At 45.2% G+C, this 21,639-nt stretch overlaps 2 protein-coding genes across 2 annotated transcripts in view; one reads left to right on the top strand and one right to left on the bottom strand.

The window, feature by feature from the left end:
* The window catches only part of LOC119443160 (nostrin-like), a 59,877-nt gene extending 57,307 nt beyond the window's left edge, over positions 1–2,570 (top strand). Inside the window, 1 exon segment of the mRNA XM_037708324.2 lies at positions 1,514–2,570. Coding sequence (XP_037564252.1) covers positions 1,514–1,632 — 119 coding nt within the window. The 3' untranslated portion in view covers positions 1,633–2,570.
* On the bottom strand, positions 1,271–21,516 carry LOC119443161 (kinetochore protein Spc25). The gene is made up of 8 exons (XM_037708325.2): positions 21,325–21,516; positions 21,202–21,261; positions 20,905–21,051; positions 16,876–16,977; positions 11,825–11,923; positions 8,578–8,765; positions 2,639–2,660; positions 1,271–1,624 (listed from the first exon to the last, which is right to left on the bottom strand). The coding sequence occupies exons 1-8, from the start codon at positions 21,503–21,505 to the stop codon at positions 1,599–1,601; spliced, it is 825 nt and encodes a 274-aa protein (XP_037564253.2). The 5' UTR covers positions 21,506–21,516; the 3' UTR covers positions 1,271–1,598.
* Positions 21,517–21,639: the final 123 nt, after the last annotated feature.

The following is a 21,639-nucleotide window of genomic DNA, read 5'->3' as shown; positions in this document are numbered from 1 at the left end:
CCGCGCAAGAGAGGCTCTGTAGCGACAATGGCTATCTGCTGGCACCAGAGTAATGCGTTTTGGCTGTATGAAAACAAACTGCTGCATGAGTGGAGGTCTGTCTGTGGTGGCTGCTGTGAATTGCGCCCTCACGTCACCCACCCGCTGCTTCTCGCGATCGAGGCAGTCATTCCACGCTTCGCTCTGTTTGCAACGTGCTGCATGAGACAGATTGTCCATGAAAGCACATATAGAGCTTCAGAAAATTTCGCAAGGAGTATCATAATCGTCGCTGAATTTTTTAAATACCAACTGTATTACACAACTGCGCCTGTAATGACTCATCAATTTTTTCTCACCTAAACCAAAAAGTACTCCAATTAAACTTTCAGAAATAAATCTCTCTTGTACGCCCTTCCAAACGGATTCAAGCATGCATTTTTACTTGGACTGCATCACCAATCTACATGTGCCTGAACATGAGGCCCTTTGCACATTTATCTATGTATTTGCCTCTTCCACTTGGAAACTACTCGCCCATCGACTTCGATACATTTTTGACATACTGCCAACTATCCAGCTACATGATGCAGTTGTATTGGGTCTGTAAAACTTGTATAACTTTGTAAAAATAGTCAAATTTGGCACAGAATCGCAGTATTGCTTCAGCACAAAGCACATTGCAAGTCGAAGTAGCGGCCGCTAATGGGAGGGAATAAGAAAGCACAATTCCTTTTCTAGCATACAGCACATTATTAAGGCACTCCATGCAGTATTGTATTTCTACGAGTGTTTTTTCACAACCTAGGTTTCGCCTACCACGGCAACATTCGAATCGCTTTAAGATAACGAAACTTTTTTTTTTCTTGCAAAAATAGTTTATGAGAGCAAACAGTGCACCAAAATGATTGGCCGTAATTTTTCAGAATAGAATCCGAGAGGGTCGAGCCCAATGTCTGGCATGGAATGACCCATGGTGGCGATACTTGATCTGCACTGCTGCCACAAAGTGTTGTATGACGTACTACTTAAACAGGTGTGGCAATAGTACTCTTAGACAACATCAAGCATCTGCCAATGCCACTGTGCTCAACCATTTGAGGAAGGAGAACTGTGCAGAGGAGAAATACTGTTTTAGCTGCACATTGTGCCTTGTGAGCCACAGTCAGTTGCAGTGTGCAAAGTATTCCGACAAACATGATGCCATCTACTAGTTTTAATGCGGGCTATTACCATCATGAGCTAAGAACACAGTTTTGTTGCATGCCGCAAAAATTTCCAACCTCTACTCTGAAATAAAATGCTTTATTCATTCATGAATGGCACAAGTACTGTTAGTGTTAGTATAAACACCATATGTACACCTGCTGCTGTCCTGTCAAAGCCAGTGTCATTTCACACAGTCTTGAAGTTTGTGCACAGGGTAAGGGCAAGCCATTCTGTGAGCACCACTGTGACCATTTCAGCTGACCTGATAATGGAAAACTTGCACGCTTTCTGGCTGCAGCTAAATGTAGTGTGTGTGTGCATGCAGGTGACCTGGTGACAGTGCATAGCCGTGCCGAAGATGGCTGGTGGCATGGTGAGAAAGATGGCCACTGGGGTGTCTTTCCTGCCAGCTATGTCCAGGAGCTTGGTCCGGAGCCTGGATAGAGAGTCAAGGATATTTTTTTGATGGACTGCGTTCAACATTTGGTGCCACATGGAACTGTATTTTTAATTTCTCGCTCACTGCAATGCTGTGCAAGCAGACATCATGAAAGGCACTCATGAGTAGGCGCACTTATTGTCACTGTTGAATTCACTTTGACAGATGCTCGTCCCTACAGCTAAGCATTGCATAAGTGCCGACAAAAGTTGTGTGGGTCCAACCTGAGTGTGTTCTTCACGAGAACCGAAGAGATCGACGTTCCATGACAGTATTGATTCAAGCAATGAGCACACGCTTGTTTAGAAGCGTAGACTGTTGGGCCAGTTGGTGCATCATGTAGTGTAGAGCGGAATTAGGTGCAGGAAGAGACGAAGTGGACACTACATGATGCGTCAACTGGTGCAACAGTCTACGCTTCTGAACCTTTCTTCTACAATGGGCTCTTTTCTGTCTTCTCTTCCTCCTTGTGAGCGGAGCGCTGCTTGCTGCAAAAAAGAGCGTCTGTCCTGTCCACTTCGTCTCTGTCTGCATGTAATTCCGCTCAACGAAACTACATGACATGCTTGTTTGTCTCGAGCAGCACGTCAGCCAGGCTTTACAACCCTGATGATTTCATCACTGGCCACTGCACAACCACAGCTTGAGCTGCTACAAGCTGCTCATCAGTAGCACAACTAGACTTGCAATTGGCAGATCTTCATTCTTCCGTGTCTTCCAGTCACCCTTGAATACCATGGCTCAGTTCAATAAATCACAAGTGACAGATTGGGAAGATTGGCGCTGATGACCATAGACATCTAAGATACACTTTTCACCACCTATGCAGCAGTTGGCCATTTTGGGGCTAGCTGCATGTTTGACGAGATCTATCAGTCTGTTTTTGTGGCATTTAGATATTGTATCATAATGTGAACAAATTAAAGAGCATGTTTGGGCCAGAGTGGTGCCGATACTTTTCTTCTTCTCAAGGTGTGCACCATGAACAATCTTTGCAACATTCGAGCTTACCTTTCCTCGAGTTGAACACAGACTGCAAGAGAAGTGAAAGAAAGGAACTTCTTTAGCGAGTTGATTAAAATCTGATATTTATTTTCAAAGCAAGCAAAGAACATGAGCTGCACAGATGCTTGACTTTTGCTATAAATTTACTGCATGAAGTTTGCAACATAATAGGGCAAAGACATATTACTGCCATGTCACCTGTACGTAGGACGTATAGCACATTCACCAGTGAATGGGGAAAAAATAAATGAAAAATGTGGACAAGTTCAAGACGACAACACAGGTACTAACTTCCAACTGAGCTCTTTTTTACTGGCATCCAACAATATATGCAAATTGTTAAAAACAACACTATGTGCAGCAAACACCAAGAGGCCTTGTACTATCTGCTACCCTCTGGCCACAAGTACAGTCAATATATGAAACTTCTTTTTCTGACAAGCCAACTGAGGGTCTACTGACACAATTTGGCTCCACTTTTCTGTCCTTTCATATATTGTGTGTAATGTAACTGGAATGCCGTTTTAGAACAATGCAGCCTTCAAACAGAGGGCTCATTGATCACATCATTAGCATTTTAAAAAGCAGATGGAAGCAAAACAGTAAAAGTTGTCCTTAGAGTTTCACCGAGTTCGTATAAGTGGACTTGACTCTTCAAACGTCAGAACTACTACAGAAATAAAATCTTTCAAATAGAGTATACCTAGAAGACTCCTAAGCATTCCAAGAACGTGTCTGATATACAGGATGTTCTTTTAGACTATACAGTATTTTTTTTAGATCGCTTGTGGCAGATAGCACAATTGTAATGCTTGAGCTAAATTACTTGAGGCAGACATTTGTTGCACAACAAATTGAGATGCAAAATCAGCAAATTAACAACAACTATCAATTAAGCTTTTAGCTTATTACTTTACGGCATATATTGCAATTTATTAATTTCGTCGGTCCCGTCGGGGTCGAATTAACGGAAGTCGACTGTACTGGCATATCCTACCATCTTAGCTTGGCTAAGAAAAAGCCTCGACTTGTATGTGACCAAATCATTTGGACAGGAAACCACAAAAGCATGTAGCTATTATTGTAGAAATAATTAGACACTTGAGAAAACATGAACCGCAGGATCATCGGCTTGATAAACAAATGATTACTTTCTTACAGCAAAGGGTGCGCACTTGTCTGCCTGCCACCAATGCAGAATCGAATTGTCTGAATATGCACCATGCGCAGGCTTTGTGACGCTACCGCTAGATGGCGCAGCGTGTCCAGTAGGAGAAGCCCGGCTGCATGCACGCCTCATGCATGGTGGGTTGTAGTGCTGGCAATAATACGGTGTGTCGCTTCAATGCTAATCGCATTAACACCGACCTTCATCGTTCAGTCATAAATGTTTTTCATAAAAATGGACTGCATTATATTCTAAATGACTGAATGACTAAACTTGGAAAAAATTTGAAAAGTTTTAGTGTCCCAAAATGGCTCAAATATGAGAAAATACTTTGCAGTCCCCGAGGTCACCATGCGATACCAGCTTTTTGGTTACAGCACCAAGTGTTAAGAAATCGCAGTTTGGCCTTCATTTCCTTTTCTCATAATCAACCTTTTCCTGCAAAATTAATGGAATAGAGTTTTGAAAGAACACATTATCAGTCCAAACTAATTTAATGTGTCCTTAGAGTCCCTTTAAGCTTGCCGATGAGGACTGTCGCACTTCTGCTTGTGGACTATAATGAGCAAGGCACCGAATCATTATGTAGTAACAAACATTTATTTGCTCTGGTCCAATCAGCCAGATGGTTCTGATGATGGTTATGGAAGCAAGACTGACAACCTAGAATGATGGCAACTTGTGCCAATCTTATATTATCTTTCCTGGTAAGGTTGCATCCATCTGATTCACTCACTTGAGTGTGGAATACTTGTCTTACTTTGAAAATGTTGCATTTTGTAAAATTATACATTTCAGGCATGTCTGCACAATACTATATGATCATTGCCCAGAGCAAGGGTCTTGCACACTATTTTATTCAGTATTTATTAGAAGTACCTACAGCGAAAGAAAAGCATTACTGCAGGGAGGTTACATTGCTATAAAGTTGAGAAGAAAAGCAACAACTTCTAGAGCCTCTGGTTACTTACACCAAATACTCATTCACATTTTCAACCAGGATAGAATTAACAACAGAATAGAATAGAGAACAGAATAGAACAATGAATAGAACTGCAACAGCAGCATTCAAAGTTTACCCATCCAGACACACTGTCATAATTTGAAAATCATGCGGTGGATTTGTTGAAATGAAAGCATTCCCACATGGCCAACCAACTGTTAAGCCATCCGCTTCCGCGGCCAGCGCTGAGCCAACCACACCAGAAGAGGCCAAAGTGATTTTAGAGCGGATGCTCTGACAAGTTTTTTATAGATGGCAGCACACTGCAGGCTATTTTCTAGTTGCTTTGGGCAATTGATAGTGTAGCACCCACCTGACACCGCAGCGCGGGGAGCTTTGTTCGGTGCTCTCAGCTGGTGCCTTGGCGCCAGCTGTCAAAGGAGAAAATAAAGAAGCGCAGCGCAGTGCTCGAGGCGCAAGCTCGGCACGCGCAGTGTCGTTCTAGAAGCCAGCCACGCTGGTCGTCGCAGCCGCCGCTCGGCTCGTACAGCCGCCATCACGTTCCTCCTACAGTGGTGACCCGGTGAAGCGCGCCTTTTCCCGAGCGACACGCTGTCATGGCCATCTGGCCGAAGCCATAGTTTGACCCATCACTGCCGCCGTTCTCGTCTAGCTACGTCGGCGCATGGTTCGCCCAGTTCGAGGCAGCTCTGGAGCTGAACCACATGTGGATCCAGGAGTTCAAGTACGCAGTACTCCTTGACGTCCTGCCGCTTGCTCTCCAGCTCCACCTCGGCGTCCCATCGCCTGGCCCGCGCCCGTACGACGAACTGCGGCAGTGCGTGCTCGACTTCTATGGTGCTGCCTACCACCCTCTTCCAGAGGTAGACCGCGCGGTGCGCAAGTCATCTCTGCCAGCGCCCTCACCGCCAGCACCAGACGCGTCTGCTCCTGCGCCCGCATGCCATCGTCCTCAGGCCACCTCATCGCCTTCATCGCCACCTACGATGACGCGAGGCAGCGGACACATCGCAAACCCCACGCCATCGGGTCTGTCTCCAACGAAATCACTCCTCCAACGACACCCGACCCGTCCACGCCATCCACTGAGCAGGGTTCCGAAGCGGTGCGCGAGCTCGGCACTGTGCCGATCCCACTGCCTCCGACCTTGCCGGCTATCGCCACAGCGGACACGGGTCACGACCTTCTGCCACACCCGACAACGAACAGGCCATATCTCCAGCGGTCAGCGCAGTCTTCAGCGCAGTTGGCACAGGTCATTCCACCTACCCAGCCCATCCGGGTCTTCACCAGTGCTGCCTCCGCGGACGTTCGCGCCTCGCCGCTGAGTGCCTCACGGCCTCGTCCCGCTCCCGGCTTTTGCGATGTCGCAGTGCCGGCTGCGCTGCATCCCTCTTCAGGCGTCCTTACCAAACCACCGGACACTTTTGTGGCCCCTGACCCCACTTTGCCCGGCCGGCTCGTGGCTTCCTCATGATGCGTCCCATCGCCAGCTGTGCCCGATCGTCGTCGCCTCCCGACATGGTGCGCCGTGTCCACCTGCAAGGCACGCGTCGTGGCCTCTCAAGGGCTTCGACTCCATGGCTCGTGTGCGCACCCTCGACGCCACGCAATGATGCAGTCTGTGATACGCCTCCGACAACGCTCATGCTGGTACTGTCGACGCACCATTCACCTCAAAGGCCTCTCAGTTCCTCCTTCCACAAGACGCATGTACCAAGCATTATATCGCGGGCTAGACGTGCCCCTCCCTACAGCGTCCGTTCAGCGAGTCCATCGACCGTTGCATAGCTCCCAGTGCCGCCCGCCTGAGTGGTGGTGGTGACCCGATGCCTTCACGTTGACAACTTGGACTGGCCATGGGCACTTTTTAACCGCGATTCAACTGGCTCACCATTTCAACGTTCCGTCTGGGCGGGGGGCCCTGTAGCGCCCACCCACGCCGCAGCGCGGGGCACTTTGTTTGGCGCTCTCAGCCGGTACCTTGGCGCCGGCTGTCAGAGAAGGAGAAAATAAAGAAGCGCAGCGCGTGCTCGAGGCGCAAGCTCGGCACGTGCAGTGTTGTTCTAGAAGCCAGTCACGCTGGTCGTCGCAGCCGCCGCTCGGCTTGCCGCCTTCGCCCTTCTAAGTAAGGGACGACAGCATGGTTCGTACAGCCGCCATCACATCTCTCTACAATAGTAAAACAGTGGAAAGCTTCCCACTCGCCAGAATATGCTGTTGTTATAGCCGTTGCAACCCAAGTACCAGGTTCGAAAAAAGCATACAGGCTTCAGAGTGGGCTCATTTGTCTCAGCACATACTGTGTAGAAGAAACCTTTAAGCCTGTTTAGTTTTCAAGAGCCAAGTCAAAAAGTCCAAGAGGCATTCCGAGTGCGAAAAACACAAAGTTGCTATCCGTGTTCCTGCATTTTTTAAACTTTATATACTCACTTTATTTTTTTTTTTAGCTGCATCTGATGCAGAAGCTATTGTGAACAAAATAAACAAGACATTTTGTAAATGTGATGTCTGGAGCCGATTTTAGAGTGATTTTCTTACAGCGTGGAACACTCTGAATGAAGCAGGAAAATGCGCTGTGGAGCACAAGGTGTGGTGGAGTGCCAAATGGCCGGAAGCTGCCAAATGTATGTAGAGTATAACCTCATTGATAGGATCCCATTTCGTACTATACAGGGCACCAACGTTTGCGATCGAGAACACAAAAGATGAGACAATGAGATGAGACGCTTCTCTTTTACCGGTTAATACAGTCCCGGAAAATGCGATCTTTCGGCACTAACGTCCGTATATTGCCAAACTACAATCGTATGATACGTTTTCCGGCAGCTAGATTTCATGTAAACAAGCAAAGGTGTGAGGCACACGCAATCGAGAGCAGTAGCCACCCACCCGTGTCACATGAAAATGCTTCCACACACTTGGTTTCCTATTCCGGTACATACCTGCATATCTCCTCGCAGATCGTCGCCATTCACAGCTATAGCCGCCAACCCATTGTGATAAGCATTTTCAACTATCTGTTTCACAGCACATGTGGCGTAGGAAGCATGCTTTTAACAGGCGACAACTCAAATGTGCCGCCGTTTCCTGCTGCAGGCAGCGTGAAGTGAGCATCATGTTTCGCTTTGGCAGCATTGCATGCTGGTGTTGCCCACCAGCTTCCCATCGCCGTCTTCAAACAACAATGCACGTCTCGTGCCGCAACGATTCTCGCCGAGTGGGCACGTCGATACTACCCGTCAAAATGCACGTCCAATGAAGCTGCTGTCCCAGGCTAAATTCGAGGAGCGCAAACATAAGCTTGCAAAGGAAATGGTTATGCGCAAAAACAAAAAAACACGGACACAGAAGTAGACGGGGACGAACGCAAACTTTCAACTGACTATTTTTTCCTACGTTGTCAATATATACTCTGAGTCAATATATACTTTGCGCATAACCATTTCCTTTGCAAGTATGAACCAACTCGCCCAGCAGAAAGTTTTACTGAAACATAAGCTTGCCTGATCGCCGCGCATAGGTGTCTCGTGCTGCAATACTTCGCACAATGCTTCATACTACGTAGACGTCATTTACAGTTGAGTCTGACGAATGAGTTAGTGACTTCGAATTGTACATTTTCCTGGTTAGTATGTTCTTTTTCTCACATCTTTTTCTAAAATGTATAAACAAGGTTTTACTGTATTTCTTTACATTGCTTGTTTGCTAATTGCATTACCGTCGACGATCATTGCGAGATGGGTTCTGCCGAAAACCGTCACTCTGAGAAGAAACAATTTCAAGATGATGCAAGTGCTATGCATCGCACACCTTGGCCACAGCTTCTTGGTGCTCATCAACAATCTGTGCTAGCTCTGCAGAGGGCTCCACTGGATGTGCAAGCAACAGGTTCTTGAACTGCTGTCGCACATGACGCACAAAGTGTAACAGGTTGCAGGTTCGTCTCAGCTCTTTCAGAAGTCCATCCAAGCTGGCCAGGCCGGGCTCGCACTCGGACACTGCAAAAGACAGCGTGGTGCATTGTTACAAGACGGTAAACCCAGGCATTAGTAGCCTTCAAAGCGGCTAGGCAAAGCAAGCATGAACCAAACAAGAATACGGAGCTTGAGGATCAGTGTGACCATATTTAGCTTGTTCCACATGTCACAACTACAAGATGAGAAAAAGGTAAAGCACAAGACAAACCATTGTGAAAGCAAAAACAGACCATGTATTGTCTGTCCTTATTTACTGAGACTGCTATCCATCCGTCCTTTCCATTACGCTTCGTCCTGTTGTCCGTCATTGTCAGACCACCTCCATTACATAGGGTAAAGGAAAACAACAAGACCACGTCAGGCAAGTACGGTATGCTGCCTTTAGACCAGGGCTCCTGGACAGTGGCTGCCCGAAATAAAACTGAATTGAATTGAAAAGCCTTACCACTGCTGGGGTCAAGCCACTGTGGCAATGTGCACACAGTTGGCAGCCGGGTGTACTGATCTATCGCTCAAATTTTGTCTTTGGTAGTTCATGTGCAACACATACCGTATTTTCCGGCCTATAAGTCAGGCCCTCTCAAGACAGCAGAGTTTTTTCGGAAGGAAAAAAAAAAGAAAAGATGTATATAAGGCGCACCTGTTCATTCGGTAGGCGATTAAAAAAAAAAAAAAAAAATTGCCGACCTTTCAGTTCGTGAATGCGGGCCACGCGCAAGCTATGTCTGCCATGCCTATATAATTGCGATAGCAATGATACGAACACTCCAGGCGCATTTCTGCCGTCGTGGTCGCCGCAATGTTCCCCGTGCGCTGTATGCTGTATGTGCGAGTGAAAGCGTGCGACAGTGAGCCGAATTATGCACAAGCGAGGAAAGTGGGAAGGTAGTGCTGAAGGGAGGAGAGGCGGCTTATAACTCTGGTAGCAACTGCGTATAGCTTGTGCAGCAGCACACGCCATATCTTGAAAGCGATCTGCAGATGCGACGACTTAGGGGGCGGTCGACTCGCGGTCGGCCTGCTGTCGTTTCCGTTGCTGCTCCTTCCTTCTCACGCGACGCTTGATCACGAGAAGAACCCAGTACCTCCAGCGCCCACACAACTCGTAGCAACAGCCACGGGAGGTAAACCCAGTGCGCTTTGCGTGGCCGTAGCATTCAATCCGATTTTGACAGGCAGTTTTTCCGGGGGGGGGGGGGGGGGGGGTAAAATGAAATACAACAAAAGTTGCACCGGTGTATAAGACGCACCGACGAAAAATTCTGAAAAATAAAATAAAAGATTGATGGCATGGCAATACGTTTGTGCAAGCAGTAGCTGTTTCCAGCATTGCTCCCCCTAAGACATCTTTTCACTGTCTTGGATGTCAGTAAAAACAAATGCTGTCATGTCGTTCACGCCACCATGGTTGTCATTATTACGTTGTTATTGCATACAGTACAAGGGACATCACACAGGATTGAAAGTCTTGCTCAAAGGAATGTAATACATTCATAATACAAGGTGAGATGTCAAGTACATAGATGCTCGATCTGTACTCATTTTCCTCGACGTCAATCATTAACAAAAGTTTTCCCAGACAATACCATGACCTTTTCAAGTGCTTAGAATTTTGATGACATTTCCCAGTGTCCTCAGTCACTAGACATGCTCTCACTGCTCCTTTATACACCACCATCGGTCAGATGCCATTACTGCAAGCGAATTAATTAATTAATTTGTTTATTTACTTATATATCAAGTGCGCCTGGTGCGAGGTATTTACATGAGGGGTTGGTTGTTACATTTATGTACGGTTTTCAGTGAATGACTTCAAGTGGCTAGGATTGCAGTGGTGCACAGCGTCAGTGGGCAGGTGATTCCAGTCGTTCGAACGAAAGAAGAGTTATGCGCGGTAGTACTTGCAGGCAGCGGGTACACAGCTTTAGAATGACTGTTGTGAAAGGTGATGAGCAAGGGGGGCATTCGGGAAGTGTCCACTACTGGTAGCTGGCCTGGGGTACGAGGGGCGCCTGCCTCGCTCGTAGCCCAGGCCAGCCGCTCAGCACTTCAGCAGCAGCCAAAATGGACAGACCACTAGCTGGACACTTACAGAATGCCCCCCTGGTATGTTAACCGAGCGAGCAACGGGCGAGTGACAAAACATGCGGTAGAGGCACAAGCAGGCTATTTTCCTGCTTGACTCAAGACAGTGGAGTTTAGCGCAGGCATAAATAATGTTAAACAACCTTTGTTGTTACAAGCCAACTATCTGCATAACAGCAATCTGAAAATGGACTGTTTCCCTGGGATGAACCTCTATTTTAAAAAGTAAAGGAACCCGCACTTTCTTTCCTTATTTTTTGGTCAACTTCTGGCTGTTCCGTCACATTTTAATGCAAATCCCACAGCTATTCTAGTTATTCACTTGGAAATTATTGACCACTCTTACTATTCACTTCAAGCCAAAACACTGATATTCACACAGCCTAATTGTGTTACATTAAACTACAGGCATACTTCCAGTTACCTGTGAAAAAATCATTAGCAATGCTACTCTGCTTCTGGTACAAACACCTTATTGACTTGGGAATGTTTATGTAAACAATGTTGCAGCATATTTATGATACATGCTGGCACTTTGTGCACAGAGCAGGCTAGAAATTAGGCAGACAATGAGAAGGTCAGCAATTCTCAAACATTTGACAGTGATGGGGCGCTTAACTGGCTTAATACACACCCCGAGTGCTTTTCATTTTATGCAAAATACACGCACCAAAAAGCATAAGAATTGCTTCTACTTTTGAAGCTTTTTGTGACTATGTTTCAGATGTTCATTATGCCACTAGTTGAACAAAATCAGCTTCACACCAACCTTGGGTGCGCTCCGCAAAGACAAGCAATTGCAAATGGCAACGAGAAGCTCAGTGATTAGCGACGGGAATGCTCAGTCCACTCTGATGGCAGTCTTCACTTGCATCTCTTGAGCAGTGTTAATGTCAAGGGTTCCTGTATTATTGGGCACAACTGAAAGGCTTAAGGGTGAAAGAAAAGGTGAGAAACGAAGGCCAGAGGTGCTTCCAAGCAAGTGCTACAATTACCTCTGTATTTGCCCTCACTGTCAAGCCCCAGCAGAAGGCTGCAGCAGCGCTGAGGCTGGCGTGGGTCCAGCAGTGTCAGGCATATGCGGTAGCCATGCCCTGCGAATGAACGACAACTGGTCTTCAATGCAGTCAACAGCTCTGTTTATCAACCTGAAAAATGCAGAAGGAGAATAAGACAAAGCAGGGGGTCCTCCACTGTGCTGGTTAATGCATTTAGTGATGCAGCATTAACTAGCACAGCATTCTCACATTACCCTTTCCAATTACGCAGAGGCGGTTCCACGAGAGGTTGTATATTTCACTTTTTAAGCTCCTTCATAATTTTAAATATCGTGCACAAATCAGCCAAAAGCACAAAACAAAACATGACTTCCCCAGAGAGCAACCAGTTTACAAGAAAAATTGTGAAACAGTGTCAGGTGGAGGAACCGTTTTTACAGAAAGTGTGCTTTCTTTATTTCAATATATTGTCAGAAGAATGAAACCACGACAATCAAATTTTTTTATATGGCGAGCGTAAATAATGGAAAGTAATATTAAATAAAAATTTGGTGCCCTGAGAAAGCAAATATTTAAAAGAAGAGTCAAATGCTCCGCATTTTTGAAGTGTCCCTAACTTCGTGATGTTTTATCGAAGTTGTCTTTTACGCTAGAGCTTCTTTAAATCGGCCACATGCATAGCTCTATGTCACAAAGGAATATCCTGATTTACACTGAACAAGCAGTAAAACAAAAATTCTTTAAAATTCTTTACCTCTGTCAGTTTGAAAATGTCATAAAAAAATCTAAGTTAACAAAAAACACCCATTCAGTTTTTTTTTAAACCTTGGACAGCATAAAAGAGAGAAAAAAGAAGAAATTTTCTTTCTGACCAAGTTATAAATCATCAAACTCTTTAATGTACAGAAAAATGTGCACTGCAATGAAAGATGTCTCCTTTTCCAAATCATCTTCAGCCACCAAGACTGAAGGAAATGGGAAGTGTTATTCAACATATAATCAGACCTGCCAACGTTAAGGTTCGAGAATTTAATATTACAGTTGAAGCCCCAAAATATGAAATGTTGGTTCGAAATACTAAATATTTGCTGGTACTTAAAAAGTGTATCGTTAATAAAAAAAAAAAAAAATTGCGGTTCCCATGTACTGTGGGAATCGATGTAAGCTAAGCTTTCTGTGCTGTTTGCTTTGATTGACGATAATTAACGGTGATGTTGACAAAGAACGTTTAATTTCTTCAGCATTTAGTCCAATATGAGAGTGATGAGTTGATGTTAAATGTAACCTTACGTGCACCACTGCTCTTTGTCTGCATAGTATACAGAAGACACAGGGAGACGTGTTTGCTTGAGGTGTTGTTGTGCGCCATTGTTCATAATCTCTGAGAGTGTTGAGCATCATATTGCCTCACGTAGTTCATTCGCATCGTGGCAGAAGTGTTAAACTTTAATTGAATTAGGGGCTGTACGTGTCAAAACCACAATAAGATTATGAGGCACGCCGTAGTGGTGGACTCTGTATTAATTGTGACACCCTGGTGTTCTTTAACGTGCACCTAAATCTAAGTGCACTAGCGTTTCTGAAATGCAGTTGCCGTGGTTGGAATCGAACCCGCAACCTCGAGGAATGCCATAGCTGCAAAGCGTGCTTTAATGCAGCTTTGTATGTGCATGCCCTGCGTCAGTTGTCCGCTTGACAAATTGGCATGGTGCTTATTTTTTAAACATTGCAGAAACATATCGTACCGTACCTTCAGTTTGCCCGCAACCTGCTGTTGTGTCTATAGTAGTAGCATTTCCTTGCCTTTCCAAGTCATCTTTTCCCTCTCCCCCCTGTATTGGAACTACAAGCGAAGAGTGGCAAGGCTGTTATTCACTCGTTTCACAACTGCTTCGGTTTTACCCATTCTATGCCTCCACTTACTCCTCCTCCCTCTACCATTCTACCCCCCCCCCCCCCCCCCGGACTTGCACATTAGCTTCTACTACCGTGCAAGTAAATGCTGCTGTTTCTGCAATGCTTTTGTGGGGGAGTCACGGATAATTACAGCTGTCAAGATGCTAATGTAATGACGCCCAGGCCGCTCAAAAGGGCATTGTGCACATACGACGCGATGGAAAGGTTCGAACGAGTTTCTCGCGTCACCTTTCTTCTCTGCCATGCTCCTTCCACGCTTTGAATCACCCCCCCCCCCAACGTGGTGGGCAAATCAGCAGCAGCTGTAGCAGAAAAGTTAAGGGAAGAGGCAAAGAAAGGCCAGATCTCATACACTGTGGGAATTGATGCAAGTGAAGCTTTCCGTGCTGTTTGCGTTCATCGACGGTATTTTACGGTGATGTTTTCGGCATACGACAGTTGTGATGTGGTGTTAAATATTACCGTGCCAGCACTTGTGTTTGTCCACGTAGTACACAGAACACACAGTGACATGTCATTCATTCACTTATTCCTTTACTGAAGAGAGTCCAAATGAGGAATGCTTTCTGACCACGCATTTTCTTTCTCCCGTGTCATGTTAGGCAAAGTGCCACGAGCACAGAGGGGTAAGGTTAACCACCCGTTTCCTGACTGCATTGGTACGGGATTCAGTTGTACCCATTCACTGCCTCCTCCCTGGACTGTTGTTGGTGGTGCGCGTCAGCACAGAGGCAAGCGTGGCAGCTCCTGCAATGCTTTTGTGGCAAGTCACGCCTAATTATGGTGCCCAGAGGGAATTGTGGCATCCCCCAAGGTGCCTCAGAGGGCATTGCGGCCTCGCTCTACAGAAACGTCGTTGACGTCGCCTATCTCTTCTTCCGCACGCCTGCCTTGAGCTCTCAACCACCCTCCGACGCGGCGGCGTGCAAGGCAGCAGCAATGGAAAAGTCGAATGAAGAGGCAAACAAAAGCTTCAATTACACTCCTCTATAGGAGTGTAACAGCTTTTGTTCCATAGGAATGTTGTAAACAGGCACACTCCTCTATAATCACAGCTAGAATGATTTGCATCACAGATGGAAATATTTGTGAAGTTTATTCATGAAATATTCACATAACAGCGCCCAAAAATATGGCTGCCGTTATACATGGGTGCAGCTGAGTAGGTGGCATTGCTGCAGGTATGCGTCTGAATAATCGTGTGGGTCTGTAAAATCTGGCTCTGAAAATTGGTCAGTGGCTCTATTTGCATTTTTTAAAATAGATTCTGCCCTAACCTGCATGCAAATAAAAAAATTCGGGGTAGCTTGCACTAGCGGCACAAGGATAAAGACACTGTGGAGCTGATGATGCTAAGAGTGATGCTAAGTTATACAAAGTAATGCCAAGTGATTCTAAGTTATACGAAGTGTATAAGCATTTCCCCGTGGTCCGTGGCATTGGGGAACGCCTCGCGAAGCCCTTGCAGTCCGAGCACACGTAGGGGAAGTGGGGCAAAAGCTACGCACAGTGTACGGACGGCACGCAGCAGACGAAACTCCGGGATGACGTCACGGAATATGCGCAGTAGCGCGCAGCTGGCGGGAGCTCGGTGGAGCCGCGTCTGTGTCGGGCGAAGCGAGCACGCACCTGTACCGGCAGTTACTAGGCAACGCGAGGTGACGTCATCGCTACTGCTTCGGCGCATGCACGGCTAGGCAAGGTTGGGCCAGGTGGTGCACAGCTGTGGTTTCGTTGTTGCTAGGCAACGGCGCGAAGTTTTCTGCGGACTTCGAACGTTTCTCCTAAAGCTGTTAAAAAATTATAAAACCACTAGCGCCTATACGACAATTGTAAACAAGCTCTAAGATCCAGGCATTTTAGAATGAAATCGTAAATGTTGGCAGCTATGTATAATTGATTTCACATATACTTGGACCTTGCAATAGCAAATTTATATTGCTAATATAATGTTAGCGTCACCAAAACTGGCTATTAGTGATGCATAACTGTAGGTAAATTCAGTATTGATACTACAGATAGTGTAAAAAAAAAAGACTATCGATAGCACTATTGATAGTATTACAATAATTCACTGTTGGCAGTGCTATCAATAGTTTTGCAATTCTTGGCTAGTGATATTACTTGAAATTTTGCGATAACTGACTATCAATAACACACAGTTAATGCAAATGGGAACCACATTGTGGCAAATTAATTAAATTATTTGTCTCCGCTGTGAAAAGCCTAATTACGGTTGTCGCTATAGTCATTAGAACACTGCACAAGCCTGTATACTCGAAAGCCCAGGCCTGGTCTTGGAGCCACGAGCCCAGGCTGGGCTCAGACTTCAAGTTACGGCAAACCCGTGCTGTGCTCAGTCATGCCCAAGCTATATAGTGTTACAACAGACTGCAAGATTGTTTATGTATTTATTATGTTTAAATTTCAAACTGGGGAAGGAAAACTGGTTCATTATGAGAAAAGGAAAGGCTGGCACTATCTTCTTAAAAAAGTGATGGAGAGAGAAAAGGGTCGTAGTGCAATTTTGCACATTGTGAATAAGCACCGCTTCTGAGCATAATAAATTTCTACAGAAAACCTCAACACACAAAGTTGGCTCATAGGCATTTCTAAAGCATGCCAACTTCTTCATGGAATAGCACATTATATATTCAGCGACTTCTTTGATTTTCAACAATTTAGCTAATCAATATGTGCACACATGTACAATGTGTGTCTAATGTTTGCCAAGTTGTTTGGTTATGTTAAATTAATTAATAAAAATGATTTCTGTAAATGCCTCCAACCAGCGAATTAATACAATGCGTTTATAATATTATAATACCGTTCTCAAAGCTCAAGGCCCCCACCTTGAAATTTTAGGTTAAGCATGCAGATATCCACTTTAGCTGTGGCACAAAGGAACAAGCAATTTGGAATTCAAGATAGCAAAGTATGTCCAAGTCTGTCTAATGTCTACCATACTAGACCATGAAAAAGCTTTACTTGAACAAGCAACTGTTTCTGGCTGCGAATTCCTCTTGTAACTGTGCAACCACATTGTCCTCACAAGCAACTGAAAGTGTACCTAAATTAATCACAAGAGGCTAGGGATTAATTTACATCTTCATTTCGGACACACAGCTTACCAGGTATTAATACGACTTGTAATCCAGCCCATTTGACGGCCAAGTCCGCCAAACACCCCTCGCCTTCTATCCTTGCCTTCAGCAGGTCGTGGAGATGCAATTCTGAGAAGAGAAACACACTTCAACTGCAATTTCTTCAAATGTCATAAGTTTTGTTTCTTTAACCAAATAAGCTTTACAAAAGGGATATTTGCTGTTGTCCTAAAGGTAACACTAGAATTCACATCTTCTATAAACTTGACTTTCCATATTTGGAAACAGAATGGAGTCAGTTATGTATAAAATGCAAGAGGCTTCATGTTTAACAGACCACTTCTGAGCTCTTCTACAATGTGGTAAATGCTTCTGAATAATTATAGACGATGACACTACTTTCACGCTCCTCCTCCAACACAAAGAAGGCTGCACTTCTGTGAGCATGCATACGGCAAGAGCACAAATAGCTTAAATTTAAGGGTCGCTACATTTAAAGTTGTGAATAAGTCAGCTTTACTTTAGGCAAAGTTTTCAAAACCCAGATAGGAGGCAAGAATGAAAGACGGCTGATGATGCCAACTAGAAATTTGCACATTAGCTGCCCATGATGTCACAGATTATGGCAGCATCTCAGCAGTAGTTAATTGGTAATCAATAAAATGAATTGCACTGCATATGAAAATACAAAAAAAAAAGACACAACCTGGCAAATTCTGAAAGCTTCTTGCATGGCCAAAATATACAAAACACTCTGAAATCTGGGACATCACGCTGACTTAATAAAGGCTGTGGTTTGAGTATGAAGCAGAAATTTGTCCTTTATTTCCTCCTCCATTTGCCGCATGGCATCTCGAAGGAATAGCGAACCGTTCTACCTTTACTCTATGACACTCATTATTAAGTACTTTTCTGATGCCTGTGTCATGAAAGAATTTCATGTTGCATAAATTTTTCTAAAGCATTTCATATAAGCAGGACACAAAGAGGGTAAAGTTGCTTTTTGAGTCACTTATACAGACCTTTCTCCTTTCACAATTCCTAGCACACTAGAACTTCCGCTGAGAGCGATGCAGTGACCAGTAAATAGAGAGGTTTAGTTTGTAAACTGTTTGCAATTGCTGGGTTAGCAGAGCCGTGGATGGTAGATGCTGATGAGTGGCTTTGCACTTTAGAAGAGGCAGCCTCTGATACAGTACCCTAGCCATTTAAATAAACAATGAAATAAAAATATAGATGTAGAAATAAATAAACAAGAAAATGAACAGAGGAGAGCGGAAAGGCCTGCAGTGTCAAGAGAGTTGCGCATCAGGGATTTGTCAAATCCACAGATGCTGTTTTGCACCATTGCAACAGCACTTCACTGTTTACCTTGTGGGGTCTCACACGGGCTCTTGGGACAAAGGAACGACAACACAGTAGTGCAAACAATCAAAAGGGCATTTATTGCACCTTTCATAAACTAATACATACTAGCCGAATTGCTACCAATAGAACATTCACACGGGCGCGCGACAAATCAAGTAAGTCTGATTCACCGCGACCCGATAGCGAGCGAATACGTTCGCCCCATGCTATGACACCATCGCCTTGTCGTTCACGTGTACAGTCACGCGAACGGTGGCGCGCTCGAACGATCCGGGTTCGTCCATACCGGTGTCCTGCTCTTAGCCTCACGCGACGGTCGCGCGAAGCGTTCGTGCGTGTTCGTCGCCGATCCCAAGCCAAAGAGGAAGCGCCGTTGACCCCTTTCTCCCAAGTCACCCCGCCGCCCGGTGGCACCAGCATCGCGACACTCACGCCATCTCTCGCAATGCGCCGCAACCACCACGACCGCCGTCGGCACTTAGCTACGCGGTGAAGCCGGATTACAGGAGACGCGTGAGAGCCACACATCCCCACCAACCTGTGCATTCAACCTCCCCCACTACAACAGTAGAAATGCTGGTAGCGACACCCTTGTCATGCTTTGCCTAGCTACAATGCGTTTGAAATTATTTTTGTGTTGCACGAGTGCTCTTGTCAAAGGAAAATCATAAAAGGACTGCAAGCAAATGATTATATTGCTACCAACAGTTCACGCCAGAAGTAGAATATTGTAGGTCACTGCAGTATTAGCTTTCCGTGCTCTTTGTTTAAACTCTGCGTCACAAGATGTCACTACCAGCATTGTTGCTGCTGTGCACCTTTCCAGCAACCCAGCATTCCAAAATGTTATTACGTTTATGAACAAGCTAAATCTTCGTAATAGTACAAAGGCAGTGAGCTTATTGTCTGAGGTGCCCAATCCAGCAACAACCAGTTTTAAGTATGCGGTTTGTTTAGTTCACTAGCTCCAGTGCTTTGCTAGCTGTCCATGACATCTATTTCAAAAATGGCACTGAATGCTAGCGGTCAATAAAATAAATCTTGCTCATCTGACCAATAAGATATTACATAACCCTAGCTACACGGGCACTTCCAATTGCGATCTAGCCCAATCAGGATAGAATTTATAGCGATTGGCTTTCTAGCGCAAGCTGTGGAAGGGAGCCAGCCACAGTGGAGAACTTTGATTCTGACTGAGCTTGATCACGATCAAAAGTGCCCCATGTATAAGATATGGGCAATGTGCCTTTGAAATGAAACATTTAGGACCTGGGTCTCTGCATTTTATTTTATTTATTCATGTTACCCCTAAAGGCCCTCACGGGTAGGGTATTACATAGGAACAGGGGGGGGGGGGATACAATCATTAGTAAACGCTGTACATATTAGGAAGAACAACAACAATAAAATATAGCAATTAAAACGAATCATAATACGCAAGGTAAGGATGAACAAAAGAAAGTCAACAAAGTATTATTACCCATTTCCATCACAGCGAAGTAAATCTTGGAATTTTTTTGTGTCAGTTTCTGTGGCAACATCTTATGACAGAAATGTAATCATAAAGCTTCAAACTTTAGATTCTGCAGCAGAAAAATTGAATGGTTCAGCTAAATAAAAGCTCGTGAGGAAACTTGCCACTGATTGGGTACATTTGACAAGAACCGCAAATGGTGATTACGACTTGGACGTAGAACGAGCACTTAGGTTTTTACTTTTTGTCTCTGAAGAAGTGGAACTCTTGTTCTTCAGCCAAGTTTAAGAATATGTTAAACAGTACTGCCATCTTTTATTTAAGCACGTCGCTAAACTGATGGAATGAACCCAGTGACAACAATGACATCCTGTGGATATATTTGAACATCCACTGCCAGTTCATGGATATCTTAGAGATCTGTCGAATATGTCCTGCGGGTGTCCCTCACACAATCGTTTGGCTGCACTTTTTGTGTCCTGTAGACATCCCTTGCATGTCCATGAGGGAAATCATGGGGACATGCTGCGTACATTTTACAGACATATGCCAGGGCCATTTCCGCAGCATTTTCTATAATGTCTATTACGTTCGCTGCACATGCTGTGACAGATGTAATGGGCAGAGCACCCACACATAATGAACAGATACATCACGTTACGCGTGCACGCATGCGAGTGGGAGTGCTGTACACTCGTCATTCAGTGGCAAACGCGGCAGCAATCGCAACATAATCATCAGCCTATGTTTCATGTCCACTGTAGGACGAACGCCTCTCCCTGCGATTTCCAATTACCCCTGTCTTGCGCTAGCTGATTCCAACTTGGGCCTGCAAATTTTCTAACTTCGTCACCCCACCTAGTTTTCCGCCGTCCTCGACTACGCTTCCCTTCTCTTGGTATCTATTCTGTAACTCTAATGGTCCCCCAGTTATCTATCCTTCGCTTGCAAGATTAGAATTTGAACGGTTCTGGCATAACACTTCTTGTACTTAAAATATTCTTCTAGGCAGACGTGCCAATGTCATGTCTATTTTTGCGGACACACATTGAACTTACATTTTTTCGCTGCCTTTGGTGAAGTGCAGAGATGCGCATTACGCAATTTTTCAAAGGACGCGGGCGCCTGAAGACGCCACACGCATTTCGCTAAAGCGCTCGCACCGTCGTTCTGACATGCGGACGCATTGAATAAGCATGCAGAGGCAGACTTACCCAAGGTGTGCAGTTCCAGGTGTTTCTGTTTCTCGTCACAGATGTCGGCGAGGGCAACAACACGTTTCATATCCTGTTGCTTCCTTTCCATCATCAGCTGGTAACGCCGCATTAAATCTGCGACGTCTTCAAATCCATCTTCAATGGCTGAGAAACAAAGCGCAAACCAGTGAAGACGGGGCAAAACTGTACAATTTAATTTCTCGAAACCAAGTGCTATTCCGCGCATTACGAGCTTTTAAAACATGTTCCCACATCATGAAAGCGGCTCGATTCGTAATTAATGCAGGGACATACCCTTTGTGTATCTCCGCCTCTCATGCTTGCTGCTCTCCAACTTGTCGTGAAGCTCAAGCACTGGGAAAACAAGCACAGCGTTGTACCGCTACTGCTCACTTGCGAACAATAGTCTAAAATTACCTATTGACTGGCGTTTACGCAGCGCAGCTTTGAAATCCTGCGCTATTTGTCTTGTCTTGGTTCTGGCCTGCTCAACCTTGTTGCAAAAAACTTCGACGTCGTGCATTTTCAAACTGACAACACCAAACCAACCAAACGCACTTTTCAGTTTCGGCGGGCTGAGCCCATGAGGGCGCCACATAGAATAAAGAACCAAGGCGTTGCATGCTAGAGTGTACTCTAGCAAGGAGGCGTTGGCTCTAGCATAGCCTCCTCTCTAGCCATGCCAAGCGCTGTGCCAAAAGACATGAAGGAAGCCTTCGTCCATGCAAGAGA

This window comes from Dermacentor silvarum, chromosome 2 (assembly GCF_013339745.2).
Source record: "Dermacentor silvarum isolate Dsil-2018 chromosome 2, BIME_Dsil_1.4, whole genome shotgun sequence".
In the NCBI taxonomy this organism is placed as follows: domain Eukaryota; kingdom Metazoa; phylum Arthropoda; class Arachnida; order Ixodida; family Ixodidae; genus Dermacentor; species Dermacentor silvarum.
This window is presented reverse-complemented; position numbering and strand designations above follow the sequence as displayed.

What these genes read in the sequence shown, in the direction of transcription:
- LOC119443161 (XM_037708325.2), bottom strand. Translation starts at nt 21,505, where the DNA reads ATGTGGCGCCCTCATGGGCTCAGCCCGCCGAAACTGAAAAGTGCGTTT. An exon ending in GAGGCGGAGATACACAAAGG is followed by an intron (nt 21,052 to 21,201) that starts GTATGTCCCTGC and finishes TTTGTTTCTCAG; the next exon opens with CCATTGAAGATGGATTTGAA. An exon ending in TGTGTTCAACTCGAGGAAAG is followed by an intron (nt 1,625 to 2,638) that starts GTAAGCTCGAAT and finishes CTCTCTATCCAG; the next exon opens with GCTCCGGACCAAGCTCCTGG.